The sequence below is a fragment of the Chrysemys picta genome, chromosome 10 (assembly GCF_011386835.1).
Source record: "Chrysemys picta bellii isolate R12L10 chromosome 10, ASM1138683v2, whole genome shotgun sequence".
NCBI lineage: Eukaryota > Metazoa > Chordata > Testudines > Emydidae > Chrysemys > Chrysemys picta.
In genome coordinates this window covers 58,379,192-58,402,234 of record NC_088800.1, presented here as the reverse complement: position 1 = coordinate 58,402,234, position 23,043 = coordinate 58,379,192, and the positions used below count along the sequence as shown (strand labels likewise).

At 45.5% G+C, this 23,043-nt stretch overlaps 1 protein-coding gene across 1 annotated transcript in view; it reads right to left on the bottom strand.

Moving 5' to 3' along the window:
- Positions 1-23,043, bottom strand: part of LOC103305755 (syntaxin-binding protein 4-like) — a 115,080-nt gene that overhangs the window by 13,503 nt on the left and 78,534 nt on the right. Inside the window, exons 12-18 of the mRNA XM_065559917.1 lie at positions 19,347-19,444; positions 14,748-14,844; positions 13,801-13,928; positions 12,893-12,985; positions 11,283-11,348; positions 6,911-7,099; positions 5,837-5,953 (exon numbers count right to left, since the gene is read on the bottom strand). Of these exons, the coding sequence (XP_065415989.1) occupies positions 5,837-5,953; positions 6,911-7,099; positions 11,283-11,348; positions 12,893-12,985; positions 13,801-13,928; positions 14,748-14,844; positions 19,347-19,444 (788 nt within the window). The remainder of the gene's footprint in view (positions 1-5,836; positions 5,954-6,910; positions 7,100-11,282; positions 11,349-12,892; positions 12,986-13,800; positions 13,929-14,747; positions 14,845-19,346; positions 19,445-23,043) is intronic.

The following is a 23,043-nucleotide window of genomic DNA, read 5'->3' as shown; positions in this document are numbered from 1 at the left end:
CCACTGCTTCCAGGAACCGCGCGGAGCCATGGTACGCGCGGAGCGGGGCAAGCCCCCAACCCCGCTCACCAGCAGGAGCTCGAAGGCCGGATTAAAACATCTGACGGGCCAGACATGGCCCACGGGCCGCAGTTTGCCCACTCTTGATGTAGAACATGATGCCAATGCTTCGAAGGGTGCTTTCGTTAGTACAGATAGAACTGGGGAGGGATGGGTTGGACGGGTGGGAAGGTTCTGAGGAGGCCCTTCCAAAACCTCACAGCTAGCAGGTATGTAAAGACAGAGCGCCCTTCTTCAGGGGTGAGGGGGGATGTACTAAATCGCTGCTAGGTGGACTTTCAGAGTTGAGGGTGAGACACGATGCCTTCAAAGACAGGAGATAGTCCAGGAGGAGGGGGATCCAAACTGATTCTGGTGAAATTCCCTTTTGTTGGGCCCAGGAGGCAAAGCGTTTTCACTTGGCTCAGTAACAGTATCTAGTGGATTCTTTCCTGCTGCTGGAGAGGATGTCTTGCACGGCTGAGGAACAAGTCCATTCTAGAGCAGATGCCCATCCAAATACCACGCTATGAAGTGGAGCACCTGTGAATTGGGATGTTTGATCTCACCATTGTACTGTGTCAGCAGACTGGGGAAGGTGGGGATGGAATTGGTGGACGAGTTGACATACGAACGAAGGAGGCCGGGAAATCAGAATTGTCTGGGCCAGTAGGGGGTGATCAGAATGACAGTTGCTCTGTCTCGCCTGATCTAGTGGAGTACTCAAGGTAAGAGCGGTAGAGGAGGGAAGGCATACTGTAGTTGATTTGGTCTGACTAGGAGAGTATGAGAGCATCATCCTGAGAGTGGTGGCTGAGACATCACCTAGAGCAGTACTTGCTGCATTTGCTGTTTATGTGGGAGGTGAAAAGGTCTCTGGTTGGCATCCCCCATCAGCTGAAGATGTTGTGAACTACTGAGCCATGGAGTTCCCACTTGTGGTCAATTGCAAAATGCCTGCTGAGCAAGTTCGCAATCACTTTCGGTGTCCCTGGGAGACAGGCTGCGGAAAAGAGGATCTGGTGGGACGTGCACCAATTCCAGACATGGACTGCTTCTGCGCATAAAGCAGTTGATCTGATGCCCCCGTTTGTTGATGTAGAAAACAGTGATGGTGTTGTCTGACATGATAAGAATCTGACAGGAATGGATGAATGGGAGAAAGGCTTAACATGCTTTCCTTACAGCTCGGAGTTCCAGGATGTTGATGTGCATCCTGGATTCCTGAGGAGTCCACGTTCCCTGTGTCATGTGATCATCCATGTGCGCTCCCCAGCCTATGAGGGATATGTCAGTGATGATGGTCTTGTCTGGGGAGGGAGGGAACCCCTATGCAGACATGACGTGGGTCTGTCCACGACTGGAAAGGTGAGAATACCCTGTGGGGAACTGTGAGCATGAGGTCCATGGCATGAGGGTTGGGAGAGTAAACTGGAGGCAGTGAAGATGGAGCCAAGTGAAGGTGGTGACATATGTGCACAAGCCATGTGGCCAAGGAGTGACCAGCAAGTCCTGGCCAGCACATACAGATTGTTGACAATGAGAGTTCTGAGTTCTCACAGTCTCTGGAACCTGTCCCTTGGTAGCTAGGCCTGTGCTGTGACTGAGCTGATGGTGGCCCCTATAAAGTCCAGCGATTGTCTGGGGCCAAAGGTCGATTTCTCGACATTGATATTGACCCGAGGGACGAAAGAAGGCCAAGCAACAGCGAAGTTGAAACTTGGGCTTCGTGCCTGGACTATGTGGCTAAGAGCCAGTCATTGAGATATGGAAATACCAAGACCCAATAACATCTGATATAGGCTGCTATGACAGAGAAAACCTTGGTGAAGACTCTGGGAATGGTAGGGGTTATTCTGAAGGGGAGCACGCTGTATAGGAAATGGTGGTTGCCAATTGTCAATCTCAGGAAGCGCCCATGGGCTGGATGTATATTGATGTTAAAATAAACATTTTGCATATAACACATGCTTCTTTCTAGGGATGAGATGATCGCTGCCAGCATGACAATTTGAAACGGGCTTGTGAATGAAGCAGTTGAGATATTGGCGGTCCAGGATTGAGCTCCATTCGCCTTTCTTCTTGGGTGTCAGGAAGTAAGCTGACTAGAACCCTGTCCCTTGATATTCTGGGGGAATGCATTCTACCACTCCCCATTGTAGTAAGGAGTTCACCTCTTGGGTGAGGATGCTATCGTGAGAGTGGTCCCTGAGGAAGGATCAAGAGGGGGGGTTTAGAGGAGGTAGCGTGATGAATTCGATCATACAGCCATGGCGGATGACATTCAGTACCAATTTGTCCATTGTTATTGCACTCTGAGCTTGGAAGAAGAGAGCTAGATGACCCCTGAAGAGGGTAGGGTGATCGTGAGGTGGTAGGCAAAGTGGTTGACAGCTCTTGAGATTGACTCAGAAATGTCTTTTAGCCAGGAGTGGAAGCTGTGAGGTATAAGCCTGTGATGGGGGGTCCCGGAGGGTGGGATCGCTGGGGTTTCTGTCGCTTCCTTGGTGGCTCGTAAGATCTCTGATAGTAAAACTGGGGGGACCTGTAGTGATGTGTGGGTGGCGGGTGGTGGAACTTAGACTTTGGGGCAGGCAAGCAAATGCCCAGCGAGTGAAGGATGGTTCTGGAGTCCTTGGGGGTATGTAGGGAATCATCCATCTTTTGATTAAGAAGATGGGATTCATCGAAGGGGAGGTCTGCAACAGTGTTTTGCACCTCCAGAGGGAAACCGGAAGAGTGGAACCAAGATTCCTTACGCACAACTTTGTTCATAGCCAGAGCCCTGGAAGAAGTATCTGCCGCATCCACCACCAATTGGAGCACTATTCTGGCCACCAGCTTCCCTTCCTCAATCGCCTGGAAACAAGTCCGGTCCAGTTGTGTGAGTCCATCAGCAAATTCCTCCAGTTTGCTGTAATTCAGGAAGTCGTATTTGGCTAGTAACGCCTGATAGTTCAAAATCTTGAATTGGAGACTGGCTGAGGAAAAAACTTTACTCCCCAAAAGGTCCAAACACTTGCCTTCCTTGTCGGATGGTGTGGAGTGGGTGTTGTTGTCTGGCTCATTCAGTCATTGCTTGGACCACCAGGAAGTTTCGGGGGTGGGGGAGGACGGTTGGATGTGAGAAAAGAAGCTCAGACCCCTTAGCCAGAACATAGTAGACTTTTTCTGCCCCTTTGGGGGTAGGCGGACACGTGGTTAGTGTGTGCCATACTGTCCTGGCCAGTTCAAGAATGGCATCATTAATGGGCAATGTGACTCTAGTTCAGTGGTTCCCCAATGCGGTGCCTGCAGGCACCATGGCGTCCGCCGGGGCATTTATGTGCGCCTGCCTAGTGCCCAGCAGGGGAGAGAAGCCGCGGCCCCACGCCTGCCGGGGACAGAGAACTCTGGGGCTGCAGGCTGCGGGTGCTGGTGTTCTCGGTCCCTGGCAGGCGTGGGCCACGGCTTAAGCCGGAGAGAAGCCGCAGTCCCGCGCCTGCCGGGGACAGAGAACTCCGGGCTGCAGGCTGCAGGCTGCAGGCGCTGGTGTTCTCTGTCCCCGGCAGGCACAGGGCCCGCCTAGTGCCCAGCAGGGGAGAGAAGCTGGGGCCCCACGCCTGCTGGGGATAGAGTACTCTGGGGTTGCGGGTGCCGGTGTTCTCGGTCCTCGCAGTTTCTCTCCGGCTTCTCTCTGGATTCATTTATTATGTAATATTAAATATGATGTTTTTCGTATTATTTAATGTACAAATACAAAATAAGCCTTGAAAAATTGTTGGCGCCTGCCACATTCTTCTGAAAACATGAATGTGCTATTGGCCACAAAAAGGTTGGGGACCACTGCTCTAGTTGGTGCTGGGTATCCTGGATTTCCTCTAGGGGAATGTGGAGTTCCCCCATGACTCTGCACTGTAGCTCTTGGAACTGCCTAAAGTCGTGTGGAGGTGAAGAGGATGCTGTAGTCCTTGCGTCCTCTGGGGAAGAGAAAGGGAATCTCACTGTTTCCGGCAGCACCCTCTGAGCCAGGCTCAGGGGATCCTCCTCCAGCAACGGATCCAAGCGCCTGCTAGAAGGGGCCCTCAATGGGGAGGCAGATGAAGGCTCCATTGTGGATTGGGAAGGTTCTGAGGGGGGGTATTGGGACCAGGGCCCCAATAAGGCCAGAAGGCTGGATCCAGATGGTGTTGAGATGGTCCACATGGGGAACCAGTGGCTCCATGGTGGTTGGAGTGGAGGGTGTTGCCAAGATCGGGATAGCCTTCCTGAGTACATGCACAGTTGGTACAACATCAATGGTCCCTCTCCAGCGTCCAACTTATCAGAGGATGAGAAGGTGGGCTCCAGTTCCACTGGTGATACCGTCAGAGCCGGTGAAAGTATGTAGACCGTCGGAGCAGGAGGCGAGGCGTCTCACAGTGGTGGCATATCATCATATCATAAGGGGGGAAACAGTCTCCCTAAAAGTATTGGGTCCCAACAAGCATAGTGAACCCAGTTCCATTAAGGCGAAGACATCCTGGGCTCAAACACTGTTCTCAATCTCCCTGGTGTTAGAGGTACCCTTTCTTTATTCGGAACTGGTTGTGGTGCTGCAGATTTCCCCGGAGCGGGCAAATCCTGCGTCTGTGGGAGCGCTGATGTTGACAGTCCCTGTGGTCCAGTGCCCAGGACTGCCGGATCACCTTGCTTGTGGGACTTCTTGTCGTGTTATGTGGTTTAGAGTGTGCTCCTTCTCCCTGGCTCGAACTCATGGAAGGACCATCCACTTTCTTCGTTTTTGAGGAAGACTTATTCCAATGCTTACAGGTATGGCTTCTTTACCTCCCATCTGGGCCCCAGCATGGGCTCCATGGTGGTGGTACCGCTGGTGCCAGGTTTGGATTTGGTAGCAGGAGGCACACTCCCTGCGGTTTCAGGCCAATGTACGGGGGGGGGGGGTCGGTCCCTTGGCCTAGGTCCAAGAGAGGCCTGATGACAACTTCCATGAGGTATTTCCAGAGGCGGGGAGCCCAGCCTTCTCGGGTACAGCTCTGGAAGGACTGGCAGATACTACATCTGGATGCAGTGTGAGCTTCCACCAAGCAGTAGAAGCAGTGTTGGTGTTTGTCGCTAACCAAAAGGGAACGCGGGCAGGAGGCACAGAGTTTGAAGCCCAGTGTTCTGGGCATAGTCTGGTACCTGCTCATGGGTACAGAGGATAGGGAGGAGGGGGTAGAGAAACAAACCCCTGATTGATCTACGTTGCTCACTAAAATTACGATAAACAGCTAAAAAGTTCTATAAAACTCTAAAATTCTAAAAACTATTTACAATGTATTTAAAGGTGCATAAGAGATGAAGGCACAGAACTTTTAGCAGCGATGAGAAGGAACTGGAGATGTGGTCTCCACCCTTTATCACCTCGGATGAAACCACAAGGCGAGCCTGGGCACATGCCCAGACCAACAGACACTATCTTCACATTCTCCAACTCGGGGCACATGGTGCACTTGCTAAACCCTCAGTGGAATACAACAGGGACCATCAGAATTCTGGGCCTAGTCTCTGGGCTTCTTGGAGGTTGCATACGATAAAAGAGGGCAGATTTTAGTCCCTTGGGTATACTGAGCTCCCACACGTGTAAGTTCTAGGGAGGTTTGTAGTGAGTAGGTTCTCCTGACACTAACAGAGGGCATCTTTCCAGGATCCAATGGAAGAATAAAGAATCTAACATCTAGAACAGAAAGTGATTTTGACTGCCATGGTAACAGAAGGCAGAGTAAACCAGCTAAGTATGGCTCCCATAGATAGTGGCCACTTTTCAATACTTCACCTGCACAAACAGGAGCAGCTTCCTGTTGCAGATTTCCAAGCGCTTCCGCATGACTTCAGATTTCCGCAACTGACCATCTGCCAGGGACAGCCGTCTTTTCAGCTCCAGAATGTCTCCCTGAGGCAGAAAGAAGGAGGTGGGAAGAGAAGGGAGATAGCATCAGCCCACTTTAGGCCCTTGGAGGAACCAACTTAACAACAGGCTTGAAAACAGATGCACACGGACGGCAGCTAGGTCCTCAGTGATGATAGAATTTCCCACAGAGTGGCAGTGGGGCTACATTCATACCAGCACTGTTCTCGGGGCTGCTTGGAAAAAGACAGGGGCATGAACAGACTATGGGCTCCCACAGCTGCGACAAACGGGCCAATTACAGGACAGAAAGGGATGATGCAACTTTAATTCCGTTAGACGAGGAGAGCAGGGGCAGAGCAAGTAGAAATAAAGTACTTAGCTAAAATATAGAGACTGCCCTTCCTAAGTAGGAGCAGCTGGCAAAGACACATCTCATGTCTACTGGCCTGCACCTTAATCTGCCTTAGTGTGGTCTCAGTCTGAGACCTGGCTCCCTTGTGGTTCTCTCCGTTACTCATGATAGTTATGATCAGCTGGGTAGCAGTCCCTAGATTGAACCACCTGGGGGCTGGGCACTCTTAATGAAAGGCCCCCATTATGGAATCTGCTCCTCATGCTAGCCCACTAACCCCATCATTGACCTTCAGGCCTGGTACAAGACACATCTCTCTTCTGAGGTTTTTGCCTGAGTTTGGAGCTTAGGGATGGAGGGTGGGGTGAGATTCTCAGCTAGTGCACATGCAGTGTCAGTGGAGCAATGGCAATTAGCAGTGGAGCTAGCCTGGGTGTTAATTATTGTGGAGACGTCTTTTCTTTTGATCTGGTCACTGGAAATCATATTACATATCAACATGAGCCTTGGGACTCTACTAGCCTCTGTTTTACAAATTACAATCCATCGATCAATTACATTTTGCTTCAAAAGTAAGAGCCAGAGGCTTTTCCAACTGGTCCATTGAGTCCCCAGCCATCCCCTCCTGGGCCGTGGGGGTACATTACCTCTGCTTCGGAGACATGCTTTGTTTTCTTCCCTACCAGCTGAGTTTTCAGCTCAGTGATTTCAGCCTCTAGCAGGTGGATCACTTCCTCATAGTCCTGCTCTGCACTGTGGGCTTGCTGCTGCACCACCTCCGCCACCTGCAGCTTGCTGTGGAGGGTCCGGTTCTCAGACAGGAAGTCCAGCGCCTTCTGGAATCGGCAGGGAGAGTTTGTTAACACAGCATCCCCACCAGCCACCGAGATATCATCCCATCAGCGTTCCTAGAGCTGCTCATGGTAAAGCTGCTGCTGGTTCTTCCCATGGTACCATACAGAAAACCTTCATCTAGTATGAATATTTTTCCTTTGCAACTTCCATGTAATTGTGGCAAAGGGCCGGAACCCACACATGCACGCACCTCCCAGGGTATGTCTATACTGCAATAAAGGAGTCGCAGCATGGCTGCGGCTGGCCCAGGTCACCCAGATCAGTCTCTGGGGCTTGGACTGCAGGGCTAAAAGTTGCAATGTAGATGTTGATGAAGTCCAGGACCTCCATGGTAGCATTCTCTGAAATGCTTCCAGTTCCACATGCAGGGCCAGTTAGTCAGGCAGAACTGCAGGGTCTCAATGCGTGGATGAGACAATGGTGTAGGGAGGAGGGGTTTAGATTTATTAGGAACTGGGGAAACTTTTGGGAAAGGGGGAGTCTATACAGGAAGGATGGTCTCCACCTAAACCAAAATGGAACCAGATTGCTGGCACTTAGTTTAAAAACTGCTCAATGACCTTTTTAAATTTAAGGGCTGGGGGAAAGCCGATAGGTGCGGAGGAGTATGTGGTTCGGACAGAGACATCCCTTAGGGGAGGATCTATTAATGGAGATTCTCTATGTCCTAGTAAGGAGGAGAAGATGGAAAATGATAAAATATGGGTAGGATCTGATGAGAAACTGTCAAATGAAAAAGTGTCCCATTCAATTCCATCATGTAATGGGAAACAGCTAAAAAGTGACAAGTTTTTAAAGAGCTTATATACCAATGCTAGAAATCTAAATAATAAGATGCGTGAACTAGAGTGCCTCGTATTGAATGAGGATATTGATATAATAGACAACACAGAAACTTGATGGAATGAGGACAATCAATGGGACACAGCAATTTGAGGGTACAAAATATATCGGAAGGACAGAACAGGTCGTGCTGGTGGGGGAGTGGCACTATATGTGAAAGAAAGCGTAGAATCAAATGAAGTAAAAATCTTAAATGAACCATACTGTACCATAGAATCTCTATGGATAGTAATTCAATGCTCTAATAATAAGAATACAGCAGTAGGGACATATTACTGACCACCTGACCAGGATAGTGAGTGACTATGAAATGCTCAGGGAGAGTAGAGGGGCTATAAAACAAAAACTTCAATAATCATGAGGGATTTCAACTATCCCCCTATTGACTGGGTACATGTCACCACAGGATGGGATGCAGAGATAAAGTTTCTTGACACCTTAAATGACTGCTTCTTGGGGCAGCTAGTCTTGGAATCCACAAGAGGAGAGGGAATTCTTGATTTAGTCCTAAGTGGAGGACAGGATCAGGTCCAAGAGCTGAATATAGCTGGACCGGTTGGTAATAGTGACCATAATATAATTAAATTTAACGTCCCTGTGGCGGGAAAAACACCTCAGCAGCCTAACATTGTAGGATTTAATTTCAGAAAGTTGAACACAAAAATGAGGAAGTTAGTGAAACAGAAATTAAAGGTACAGCGCCAAATGTGAAATCCCTGTAAGATGCATGGAAACTTTTTAAAGACACCAAAATAGAGGCTCAACTTAAATGTATACCCCAAATTAAAAAACATAGTAAGAGAACCAAAAAAGTGCCACTGTGGCTAAACAATAAAGGAAAAGAAGCAGTGAGAGGCAAAAAGGAATCCTTGAAAAAGTGGAAGTTAAATCCTAGTGAGGAAAATAGAAAGGAGCATAAACTCTGGCAAATAAAGTGTAAAAATATAATTAGAAAGGCCAAAAAGAAATTTGAAGAACACCTAGCTAAAGACTCAAAAAGTAATAGCAAAATTTTGTTTTAAGTACATCAGAAGCAAGAAACCTGCAAAACAACCTGGGGGCCATTGGATGATCGAGATCCTAAAGGAGCACTCAAGGACGATAAAGCCACTGCAGAGAAACTAAATTAATTCTTTGCATCGGTCTTCATGGCTAACGATGTGAGGGAAATTCCCAAACCGGAGTCATTCTTTTTAGCTGACAAATCTGAGGAACTGTCCCAGATTGAGGTGTCATTAGAGGAGGTTTTGGAACAAACTGATAAACTAAACAGTAATAAGTCACCAGGATCAGATGGTATTCACCCAAGAGTTCTGAAAGAACTCAAATGTGAAATTGTAGAACTACTAACTGTGGTTTGTAACCTATCATTTAAATCAGCTTCTGTACCAAATGCCTGGAGGATAGCTAATGTGACGCCAATTTTTAAAAGGGGCTCCAGAGGTGATCCTAGCAATTACAGGCCGGTAAGCCTGACTTCAGTACTGGGCAAACTGTTTGAAACTATAGTAAAGAAAAAAATTGTCAGACACATAGGTGAACTTCATATGTAGGGGGAAAGTTAACATGGTTTTTGTAAAGGGAAATCATGCCTCACCAATCTACTAGAATTCTTTGAGGGGGTCAACAAGCATGTGGACAAGGGGGATCCAGTGGATATAGTGTACTTAGATTTTCAAAATCCTTTTACAAGGTCCCTCACCAGAGGCTCTTATGCAAAGTAATCTGTCATGGGATAAGAGGGAAGGTCCTGTCATGGATTGGTAACTGGTTAAAAGATAGGAAACAAACGGTAGGATTAAAGGGTCAGTTTTCAGAATGGAGAGAGGTAAATAGTGGTGTCCCCCAGGGGTCTGTACTGGGACTAGTCCTATTCAACATATTCATAAATGATCTGGAAAAAAGGATAAACAGTGAGGTGGCAAAATTTGCAGATGATACAAAACTACTCAAGATAGTTAAGTCCCAAGCAGACTGTGAAGAGCTACAAAAGGATCTCTCAAAACTGGGTAACAAAATGGCAAGTGAAATTCTATGTTGATAAATGTAAAGTAATGCACATTGGAAAACATAATCCCAACTATACAGATAAAATTATGGGATCTAAATTAGCTGTTACCACTCAAGAAAGAGATCTTGGTGCCATTGTGGAGAGTTCTCTGAAAACATCCACTCAATGTGCAGCAGCAGTCAAAAAAGCAAACAGAATGTTGGGAATCATTAAGAAAGGGATAGATAATAAGACAGAAAATATCATATTGCCTCTATATAAATCCATGGTAAGCCCACATCTTGAATACTGCATGCAGATGTGGTCACCCCATCTCAAACAAGATATATTGGAATTGGAAAAGGTTCAAAAAAGGACAACAAAAATGATTAGGGGTATGGAATGGCTGCCATATGAGGACAGATTAATAAAACTGGGACTTTTCATCTTGGAAAAGAGACGACTAAGGGGGGATATGATACAGGTCTATAAAATCATGACTAGTGTGGAGAAAGTAAATAAGGAATTGTTATTTACTACTTCTCATAACACAATAACTAGGGATCATCAAATGAAATTAATAGGTAGCAAGTTTAAAACAAACAAACGGAAGTATTTTTTCATACAATGCACAGTCAACCTGTGGAACTCCTTGCCAGAGGATGTTGTGAAGTCCAAGACTATAACAGGGTTCAAAAAAGAACTAGATAAGTTCATGGAGGATACGTGGCTATTAGCCAGGATGGGCAGGAATGGTGTTCCTAGCCTCTGTTTGCCAGAAGCTGGGAATGGGCGACAGGGGTGGATCACTTTATGATTACCTGTTCTGTTCATTCCCTCTGTAGCACCTGGCATTGGCCACTGTCAGAAGACAGGATACTGGGCTAGATGGACTTTTGGTCTGACCCCGTATGGCCATTCTTATGTACATTCAGATTCGGGCAGGAGTCTGGCTCTGAAACCCCGCGAGGGGGATGGGTCTCAGAGCCTAGGCTCCAGCCCAAATGTCTACACTGTGAATTTTCAGGCCCTCAGCCCGAGCCTCAAGAGTCTGTCAATTGACCCAGGCTCTGAGACTTGGTGTCGTGGGTTCTTTATTGCAGCGTAGACATACCCCAGAGAACATTAAAACAGAGCCTGCCTTTTGCACTTTGGCTAAGATAATGGAAACAACTGGTGCAGGACACTTGAGAGGTGTGATTTTGCTCCCACCCCCGGCAACCCTGCCTGTAGAAGGGCACATCTGGGCCTGATTTCTGTGGGTGCGATTGCATCCATGGAGCCCGGCTACTGCCTCCACTGGACAATTCACAAGTAACCCCTAAACTAACCTGGTTCAGTCTCTGAAGTTCATATTCCATTGACTTCTTGCTGCTTTCCACCTCCTTCAGAAGAGACTAGGAGGAAGATTTTCACTTGGTCAGGCATCATGTTTGACAGCACATTCACTCAGATGAAAAAGCAACAAGGGACCACTGTGATCACCTAGGCTATCTCCTGAATAACGCAGGAAATAAGACTTTCTTGAATTAATTCACTAGTCACAACTACGGACTTGCAGCTCTCCTCTACAACAGCCATATTTTTAGATGCACTCTTACTCTAAAACTGCCTTTCATTGGCTACAGCTTGTATGTATCTGAAAAATGCACCTTGTCACCATCATGCTTTTAACAGCTGAGCTGCCAATACTAGGTTAGATCGGGAGGGTGGGGGGTGTATTTAGGTTTAATATGAGATGTGAATTATTTGTGTTATGTTTTGGATATTTTAAAAATGTTTATTTTCTTTTAGGGTTTTCCATTAAAAAAAAGAGTGACTGTTCCCTTTCGGCACATTAAACATTTTTTTAAAGGAAAAAAATCAAAGAAAGAACAAAAATGAAGTCTCGATGAGAGGACGCACCATACACGTGTCTCCTCTGTAACAACGCGTGTCATAACTATAAAGGGAAGGGTAACAGCCCTCCTGTGTACAATACCATAATCTCTCCTGGCCAGAGACACCAAAATCCTTTTACCTGTAAAGGGTTAAGAAGCTCAGGTAACCTGGCTGACACCTGACCCAAAGGACCAATAAGGGGACAAGATACTTTCAGATCTTGGTGGGGGGAAGGCTTTTGTTTGTGCTCTTTGTTTTGGGTGTTGTTCGCTCTTGGGACTAAGAAGGACCAGACATCACTCCATGCTCTCCAAATCTTCTGAACAACTCTCTCATATTTCAGACTTATAAGTAACAGCCAGGCAAGGCGTGTTAGGTTTATCTTTATTTTCTCAACTTGTAAATGTTCCTTTTGCTAGTGGGTTTACCTCTGTTTGCTGTAACTTTGAACCTAAGGCTAGAGGGGGTTCCTCTGGGCTCTTTGAATTTGATTACCCTATAAAGTTATTTTCCATCCTGATTTTACAGAGATGATTTTTACCCTTCTTTCTTTAATTAAAAGCCTTCTTTTTAAGAACCTGATTGATTTTTCCTTGTTTTAAGATCCAAGGGGATTGGATCTGGACTCACCAGGAATTGGTGGGGGGAAAGGAAAGGAGGGGGGGAATGATTAATTCCTCCTGGTTTTAAGATCCAAGGGGTTTTGGATTGGTGTTCACCAGGGAATTGGTGGAGGAGTCTTTCAAAGCTACCCAGGGAAGGGAGTTAGCACTTGGGAGTGGTGGCAGCAAAACCAGATCTAAGCTGGTAGTTAAGCTTAGAAGTTTTCATGCAGGTCCCCACATCTGTACCCTAAAGTTCAGAGTGTGGAAGGAACCTTGACAACGCGCATTGAACTGAATGCAAAATGGTGGCTGCCTCCAACAAATGCCTAGAAACGTAAAGGATTGATACACACAGAAGACCTGCCTAATTGTCACACTGTTACATGCACTATATTTGAATTGAGTTATGGCAAAATGCCTAGGACAGAAAAACGTGCTCAAAAGATAAGCCTTACCTTCAGCCTTTGGACTTCCTGCCGCAGATCTGTCATTTCCAGTTGAAGCTGTTCCAGTTCCTCACCGTCGGTGCAGCTGACAGAGTCAAAAGTCTGGAACACATTGGTGCACACGGTGAGTGAGTTCGGCTTATCTTTCACCATGAGCATGTGGTTACAACGCATGAATACTTTTGACATACCCCGACCAATCATTATTCAAAATAATTTTCAGACAGTTTGTGTTCTTACAAAATGACATAAGTGTCACAATAAATAATCTAATTGTGGTTTTGTATTCCATAGGAATTCAGGCTCCACGCCATGAGACAGCTGGAACAATGGTTAATTCTCACTGTGTTACTGAAGTGACAATAGCTGGAATGGATTCACCATGGCTAATTTTCCTTCTGTATCACCATCAAAGTGACATAAGATGGCCCCTTTAAGCAATGAAATATCTTGAATGGCTTTACTGTGGTAATTTTTTCTTTTGTGTGGCTAGAAAATTGACATCAGCAGCTTTCTTCAAACCATTACATAGGGGTTTTTTTTTAATTCATTAAGCATGGGAAGTCAGGTCTTTTATGGGATTTCCTTTAAGCTTTATGATTAAGGGATGAAATTCTAGCCTCTCTTTTCTATAACTAAAGTATAAGTGAAAGATAGCCCATTAGTCTTTGCCTTCTCTGCCTTTTGGAGAAAGATAGCACTGTCGCTGTTTTCTTCTACAGTTTACAGCTATCATCCAGACCAAGAATCCAGGATACAGCTACTTGGTCCCAAATCATCTTATGGTATATACCTTTCTCTTACATCAGCTCACAGAAAGACCCAGAAGGTCTTTGATCTGAGAGGAGCTTTGGAACCAAGGCAGGGTGCAGTAGGCTAGGAAGAAAAGCAAGAAACAGTATTTGGCTAAGGCTGACCAGAGAGTGAAAAGCGGATGTATCCAATAAACTGGCCACTTCGTGCTGAGTGAATAGCACAGAACTGGCATCAAGGCCAGCCTCCTCCAGCTCATCTTGCAGCAGATCCCTGAGTGCTTGAAGAAAATCTATGAGAGAAAAAGAGAGAGAGTAGTCACAGTATGAGGAGAGAGCGCCTGGAACTGAGTTTACACAGCCAATTTTCACAGAAACCACGGATTATCCAGGAGAAGGTAATACATTTCATTTCCATCACTACAAACATTATAGCAAACCCAACCACCTCCAGCAGAGAGAAGGTTCTCTATCCCATCCCAAATCTCTGTATGTTGAATACAGGGTCAGTATGCAGTATGCTTTTGCTAGCCATAGTTTAGAGACCTCTATCCAATTTTCTAGAAAGCATTGCTTAGGATTTAAAAAAAAAACCCACAACTACCACCTAGCATTTTCATCAGAGAAATTACTTGGAAGCAATGCTGCACTTCAGTGCAGAGACAAAGGAGTTATGTGACCAAACCTTAGAGGGCAGCAATTTCCTGCCAGCCCACATAAAGCAGGTTTGTCATTCTGTTTTTGCAGCTTCCTTTTGCCATTGCTGGTGAGCAGGCTGAAGGTTTGAGGAGAAGGGGCCTGTGCACTCCCTCTCTGTTACTCCCATTTTTACACGTGGACCAGTCAGAGACCTTTTCCTTGTGTGACCAGTTACTGAATAAATTGCATCTGAACTAAAACCTGTCTGGGCACTGAACCATAGGGTTAGAAGGGACTGCAAGGGTCATCTAGTCTAACTTCCTGCCAAGATACAGGATTTGTTGTGTCTGTTTCTTTATTCTAGCTGTCACCTCCCAGGTGGCATGTCTCACGTCCCAGAGCAGTCAATGGCGTTATACCAGGGATGAAATGCACCTTCTGTCTCATATTGCACATAGCAGCACCCTGCTCACCTCCATAGGCCACTGTTCCCTGCGAATCTGTGATCAGACTCTGCCGTAATTGCTTCTTCTTCTCCTCGGTCACATCCAGACCCAGATATTGCAGCACCTTTAAACAGAAGCAACAAGTCCACAGAATAATCCCCACAGGAATGCAAGTTTTCTGGAAGGAGTTGGGGGGAGGGCAGTCTGAGCTGGATTTATCATCAAGTTCATCATCATTCACACCGTAAACATGACTCTTCATGGAGCAGGTCTGGCCTAGGTCTCCATGTCACCTCCTCACCTAGATCTGGAACCATGTTGCATCTCTTCTGATCTCTTCCCATGAGCACTTCATACAGAGTATGGGACAGATCTTCAGCTGATGTAAACTGTTCTCGCTCCAGTGAAACCAATGGACAACAACTCTGTGCTGCTAAGAGTTCAGCTTCCTTTCAGTTCCCATTTATGCTCGCTCTCTCACTCCCTAGAATGAGTCTTCGGCGTGGTTAGAGCGTGCAAACAATACAAGTCTCACTGCTTTTTTCTGCAGAAGGCATTGTCATAATACTTTACGCTTCCATGGGGCCTTCCAGTCAAAGAGCTACGTTATTATTATTTATTGTTTCTTTGGTTTCTTTACTTTGTGTAGAAGACACAAACATTAATTAATCAAACCTCACCGCAGCAACACAGACAAACAAATCCATGTTATTTCTATTTTATACATGACAGGACTGAGGGACACAGAGACTAATGCGCGGTCCCATTCTGCAGCAAGTCAGTGACAGAGCCTAGATTAGAAGCCATGTATTGTCCTCTTCTCTAACCGATAGACACATGGGAAATTCTGGATTTTCTCCAGCTTGGGCCCACAACCTTGGAGAATCCCTCTTGGGGGAAATAAAATGGCATTCAGAAACACAGCTTTTAAAGTGCAAGGCAAAGTGTGCTATGCTCCTTATAAATGAAGCAACTTTGTGTTAAAGCCAGAATAAGTAGAGACCAATGAGAAAATACAACCCTGAATTCTAAATGAGAAGCATCGTGCATTTCTAGCAGGAAACGTTGTACCCACATGCTACATTCCTGATTTTCCTGGGATTCCAAACTGAAAAGGCAACTGCTTTGTCCACCATGAGGTGGCAGCAAATGCTAGCCTCTATGCCTGGAAAAGGTGTGTCTTGCCCAGCAAGCTGTATCAGCGCCAACAGGAATAATAGAACCAGATACTCATGACAGACGCTGTACCTATCCAAAAGCCTGGGTGGGGAGATAACCTTGGGGTGGGTGGTACATTTCTAGACTGTATCCATCACATTACAAGAAAATACAGTACAGGTGGGCGGGGTGTTCATATTTGATATAAAATGGTTGAGAATAAGAAACCCAAAGGACAATCAAGTTAATTAGGCCTCACTATTTAGTCACCAGTAAGTTCTGGTCCCCATCCTTTGAAGAGGATTGGAATGTTTTATCAAAATACTTTAAACTAGGAAAAACCCCACAATATTCTTTAGATCCTCAGCACTTCAAGCACATCTTGACACATTGTTATATTGGGCCTGATTCTTGCTTAAGGCTGGTCTACACGGGGAACTTACACTGGCATAACTACATCTACATTCATACCCCTGAGAGATGTAGGTGTGCCGATCCAACCCCCGGTGCAGACAGCACTAGGATGATGGAAGAACTCTTCCGTAAATTTAGCTACTGCTTTTTGGGAAGGGGGATTACCTACCCCAACAGGCAAACCCCTCCCGTCAGTTTAGGTAGCGTCTACACTGTAGGGCTACAGAAGCGCAGCTGCAGCTGTAGCAGTTTCAGTGTAGACGTCCCCTTACACTAAGGCCCACTTATATGGCTCTAGCAGTATGAAGGGGCCATGAAATGGGTGTAGGTTAGTGTAATGAGAATTTAGGCCATCATAGCAAAAAGTGCTCAACTTCAATGAGAGCAGGATTGGACCCACAGATAGTGGAAGGGGGGTCCTTCTGAATCAAAAGCTCTCTATAGATGTGTAACACTAGTGCCAACAATAACCTTGCCAGAGGAGGACACGGGAGATTTTAGGGGCTCTCTGGACACAAAGCCAAGCCAGGAGAATTCAAATGCCTGTAGGTTCTAATCCATGTGATGCTGTCACACTGTGTCTTCCCTGTTTCAGGTCTGGCATCCTCTACATCTCAGAATTTTGGAGGAATGGCGCAGATATTTCTTGACCGCAAACTGAACTCAGATATGGTGCAACAGGGTCATTTTTTCACAAGACCTGTTCTGATAGTTTGGTAGAAGCCTATTATCCCTCTATCTCATTAATCAGATTAGGACTTGAACCTAATTGTACTGGATGAGATCTGTGATCCTAATAATGTAATCAATGTTTTGAGCACTGTGTCTGTATCTCACATTACCTGAACTATGACTCACGCATCTATTAATAGCCCTATACACCCAGGTCAGGTTCTGGATTAGAATAAAGGGAAATCAGATGGAGCAGACTGAATCCAGCACTAGATGATGTAGGTGCAGATTAGGTCACGTGACCCAGTGCTATAGATTTATTCTATGCAAACAGGTAGGCACCAGATTCTGTCAGACTAGGTTTGTGGTATTTTAATCTCTCCTGAAAGCAAGCGACATACTAACCCCAATGCCTTTCATTGACACCGTCATCATGAGCCCGAACATAATGTTTGTGCAACAGAATTGGGAAAGATTCAAGCTGAGAAACCTAGATATATTCGCAGCTCCACATGTGCGTCCATGGGAGCTCAGTGCATAGACACCAAGGTACAGTCTGTGCACTGATTTGAGAATATACCACCACATATAAAATAAATGGCGTATTGCCAAAGATTAACAGCCTAAAAAACAAACAAACATTTTTTCCACCAAATACCTTTAGATGGCTTGAGCAAAGACAGAAAATTACAAAACAAAGTAAATAAGGCAATGCCCAGGTTTGGACAAAGCCCTATTGCAATCATTCTCCAACTTTTCCATCATTCTTCAAGTTCGAGATCCTCTCACTTGGCACTCCCAGTCCTAATCTTTCACCTGCCCTGCAGCTGCCAAGAGTGCTTGTGTACTGTGTGTACTCGTGGAGTTGCAAATAATGACCTTGCTCCTTGTTATACAAACATACAGCAAGAGAACGTACTAGCTTCTTGCATGCAATAAAATGATCAGCATCATTTTTAGGTAGTTATGCTTCATGGTCTCTTTCAAATGTTTTACACTATTACCAATGCCAGTTACTAGTGGTTTGGGGCTGGACACCACAGAATAATATATTGCCTATTGGTATGTATGGGATGCCACATTCACCCATAAACTAGAATACTGTATATTCACAAATGCAATGAAGTCTGTATCAAACCATTACCACTTGTATTTGGAGCTCAGCCATTATTATTATTTGTATGCAGTATCACCTAGGAGCCCTATTGCTAGACCAGGGACCCACTCTGCCAGGTGCGGTACAAACATAGGACAAAAATGGAGTACAGTTTTATCCAGTCATCTATCTGGAAGGTAATTTCAACCCAGCAATATTATGGTAAAGACAATGGCCCCAACTGAGATGTGGCATACCAGGATGACACTCCCACTAAGACAATACAATTGTCCTCCTTATTAGAGCCAGAAGAAAAAAGGAAAAAACAGGTTTGCAAAACAAATAAACTAATCAGAATATTTTTCCATTTTGGATTCAAACTTGACCAATTTTCATTTGTAATGTTTTTTTGCAGGATTTGTGTGTCCTGGTTTCCATTTTTTTTAAATGACAGGAAAACAAAACAGGATTTCAGCCGTTTAGGAAAGCAAGCAAGCAAGAGAAAACCAAATATGGTAATTTTTTTTCATTTCTGATTTTGTTGAAAAACTGAAATAATTTCTAAAAACACCCAAAAAGGGCTATTTTTGAATGATAAACTTTTTCTTTGAAAATTTTGAACCATCTCTAGCTTTCAGACCAGGACTGAGTTTGCCCCTGCATCCTGGTTTGCTGCCTATAAGATCTGAAGACACAGAAAGTGTTCTTTCTTTTGCTGTTCTATTTTGTGTTTATGTTTTCTTCTGGCCTTCAACATTTTTGGCCCATTATCTCCAAAGGCACCTCACCTATTCCTGCAGAGAAGCAGCTGTCTCCAAGCAGGACATTGATGCTGTTCTATTAACACGGAATGCTGAATTGGACTGGGGCCCACAAAATGATCTCTGAGGCAGAGACCCATGAGTCTCCTGTTTCAATCCCTAATCTTGCTTGACCTGGGACTGCCTGGATATCTTAACATTAGTGTGGTTCTCAGACTTTCATAGCATGAACCACAACTTAATATCCAACCTCACTTCCCCTCCCATCTACCACCGCCTGGCCCCACCTCCTCTCTCATTTGCCATCACCTGATCCTTCTTCCCTTAACCATCCTCATACAAATTACAGCAATTTCCTTCCTGGAAAAGCAATATGAGGGAAGTGCTTATGTAGTTTTAGCATCTTTTAATGCAATTTAGCAGCTGGAAAGAAGTAGGAGGAGCTGGCACCATGTAGTCTGGGAGCCCCCATCATTTTATTGAGCACAAAATCTCAATTTCAAGGCAGGAAGCCTTTTAACTTACCAGTTCGACTTTCCCATCCTTGAGTCGAATATGGGGATCCAGCGCTACTTTCGGTTTGCTGCCCGAAGCTGCTCTCTGACTAGAAGGTGAAGCAGGCGCTAAATAACATTAAGCAATCATTAGTGGAAGAGCATGGGAGGTGGGGGAAGAGAGATGTTGACAAGGCACGTCCCAAACTAAGCTCAGGGCTTTGGCATTGCATAAAATATGTTTCAAGTACAGACGGGCTAAAATCAGAGGCCAGGATTTTCAGAGGATGGGTGCTCAATACTCTCTGAAAACCAGGACACTTTAAAATCTCCACTTGGGCATCACAAATGAAGGCAACTAAAATTACAAGTCGCTTCTGAAAATCTTGGCCAGAAGTTTATATATGAGGCCTGGGACTCTGAACTTTGGTGATTTGAATAAAATTCAACCTGGATTCCGACCACCCCAATTTATGCTTCGGTTTTACAAAACCAAAACCCAACCAGTGAGGTTTTATAAAAATCCACCCCGGCCCCTTAGCCCAGGAGTTCTAACCCAGATTCAAAGTAAGGTTTATGTAAGTGCTGGACTGAGTGTGGTCTCAGAGAAGTGTTCCCAACTCCCATTAAAGAGAGAATTCACAGGTTAAAAACACACAAGAAAACGTGTTGCAGGATTTCTCCCTGCGTTACTGTTATGAAAAGCACCAGCTCCCTTTCACTCAGGCTGGGCAGGCTGCATAGTATGTGCAGGGTGTACAGTTAAGATGAGGCTGGAGAATGCTTGTGTCCACAATAGAAATTGTATTGTAAGAAGGGAAACGGTAGAGTGTCTCCGTCAGAGAAAATGACTGAGGCATTGGGAGAGAGACCCGGCCGCTGACAATCTGCTCTTCATTACAGGGGGCATTTTCAAAAGTGCCCAAATGACTTAGGAGCACAAGTCCCGTTGACTTCAGTGGGACCTGTGCTTAGGAAAATCCCACAATTCAGTTAATTCCTGCAGCCCCCAACAGACCCCTCCAGAAGAGGACTGCAGAAACTGCTGCTCATTTAAGGGGAGGCCCAGATGGACTCTAAAAATGGGTAATGCCACCGCTCCTTTTAAGACCCTGCTAATGAAGCTCTTTGAATCTGATAACAAAAAGGGCTTATAAAACCTGACCCTGTTCACACCAGAGTCAGTGACAAAATTCCCATGGACTTCAGTGGTACAGGATCATGTCCATAGAAGAGCGTCCAAGAGCCATTTTCTTTCATCTTTGCAATGCCTGGGAACTGGGGCACAGGTTAACAAAGAAACTGATACCCAGATCGCCTTAAAGACCTCCTGCTGTTTTAAATCAGTGGGTGGGATTTTCCAAAGCACAAGGGATTTAGGAGCACGTCATGTTGAAAAAAAAAATCAGTGAGACACATGCTCCTAACTCACTCAGGTACTTTTGAAAAAATGCCACTCACTGTGACTCTCAGGTGAAGAGAAGATTTTATGGAAACACAGGGGAAAAGCAGCAGAGGTGCTGTCACAAGCGTAATCCTCCTAATCCTGATATTTATCTGTCCCGCTAATGCCAGCAGCTGGGAAGCAGGGCCTGAGGTAATAAACGGGTTCACTGGATTGGTCACCCAGCCCCATGCTGTGTAGGTTCAAGGGCAGATCATTCCCCTTCAACTCCTTGCTAATCGGGATTAGTTCCATGCAGCTTTGCTCATAAACTCTCAACACAGACATCCCAGGCAATCCTGAAGGCCACCAGGCACCGGTGATCAGTCAAGAGGCCCCAGTGACTTATTCAGATTTCAGACTAAGCTCCTGTCCCCCCAAAACTATTTGTTTATTCCAATGTATAATGGGGCCTGTTCAGAACTCTGTGCCCTTCGCTGCACTCGTAACACCCGCTATTAAAAGCAGACATCTGTAATGGACTGCCTGAGATGATTCTCAGCCTAGATTATACTATTTGTATGACTAGCAGCCCAACTGAGATCAGGGTCCTAGTGTGCGAGGCGCTGTACAGAAAAAGAGCAGGAGACGGCCCCTGCCCCAAAGAATTTACAGCCTAGACAGACAAAAGATGGGAGGGGGACACAAAGGAGAAGTGACTTGCCAAGGGTTACATAGCAGAGCTGGGAATAGAACCCAGTCTGCCTGACTGACACTCAGTCAGTCAGTCAAGGGCTCTGTCCACCAGACTACACTGCCTCATAGGTCTACTATGTAGATAGACTAACTAACAACTGCCCCCCATAGGCTGGCCTTGGCCCGTCCCTTCAGACCCTCCCCTTCAAGAGGAAATATGTTCTTGACAGCATGTCCTGGGGGTTAACAAAGCAGGTCTGGGGCCTTACCAGTGTGGGGAAGCATATTTCAGAGTGGAGGGCCCTTAACAGACCTTCCTGCCTGCAGCTCTCTCTTGTTTCAACCAAAGGATCTCTTCTCGAACGCCAATGCAGAATGCAGTGTGGGAGTGGGAAAGAGTCTGTCGTAAGCCTTGTCTGCACTAGGAGAAAGGTGGGGTTTCACCAGGTGGTAGCTAAAGCGTGGTGACAATCACATAGTGAAAACCAGTGTGGCTAAGGCAGGGGTAGCTTTCACACAGTGGTTGGCTGAGGTAACCTGTAGGTTCCCCTTATACCTGGTCTCATGTGCAAACTGCCTTGCCCACACTAGGATGTTTTACCACATATTAGTTACCACATGTTAGCTAGCATGGGGTAAACTCCCCACCTTTATCCCTGGTGCGGTGCACCCGCAGTGTCAGAATAAAGTTTACGGTATCATGTTGAAGATTATCTATTGGGCCACTGAACTGTGTGTATCTCTGCAATTTCCACAGACTCCAACAAGAATAGTGAAGACTTATGTGAGGCCAGAACTCATCCCAGTGCGACTTTACCTGCCATCACATCACTGAGGGCAGTAATTCTTTTTATGAACTGCCCAAATGGCAGGAGAAGAGAGACATTTATATTGATTAAGACTATTTCGCTAAATCATCAATTCAAAGTATCAAAATTAGGACCTCAGTTCCAAAGGAACATTACTCCATATGAATGTCTGTCTCAAAATAGTTTTGTGTATCGCAGAGTAGTCTGACAGCATTAGCAGATGTAGAAATGGACAAGGACAAGCAGCATGGCAGATAAAGCATTTACTTCTTGGGGGAGCAGAACCATGAGCCCAACAGATCAGATGTGCTTCTGTAGATATTATTCATTTTCTTTTTCTTATTAAGCAAATACAAACATCTCTGAGCATATAGAGTAGGGACTCAAAATGCCTAAAGGAAAAAAAAATATTGAGCTGGGAATGTGTTATTTAAGCCAGAAATGCCTCAGGATCAGCCAGAGGGCTCACTTTCTTCTTCCTCAAAACTTTCTACATCTTCAACTAATGCACAATCTCCATTGGAGAAAATAGAGCATGTGCATTTTAGCACGTATCTGAAACAAGCACGCAGATATCAGACTGGCCGGGGTTGGCGCATGCACATTTGCAAACCCCAACTTTCATGCATGTCTTGGATTATTTGTGTGCTTAAGCTGAGTTTGCTGATTTTTGTGCTTGCTTGAAAATTGCTCTCAAGTGTTTAATGTGCAAACAGATCGAGCCACTTTGGGATTCAGAACTATACAAAGTGGGATCTTAAGTGGAAGAAACGTGTGTTTGTGTGTGCGTGCAAAAAATATGTTTGATGTGTGTGTGGAAAAAATGTTCCCACTGAAAT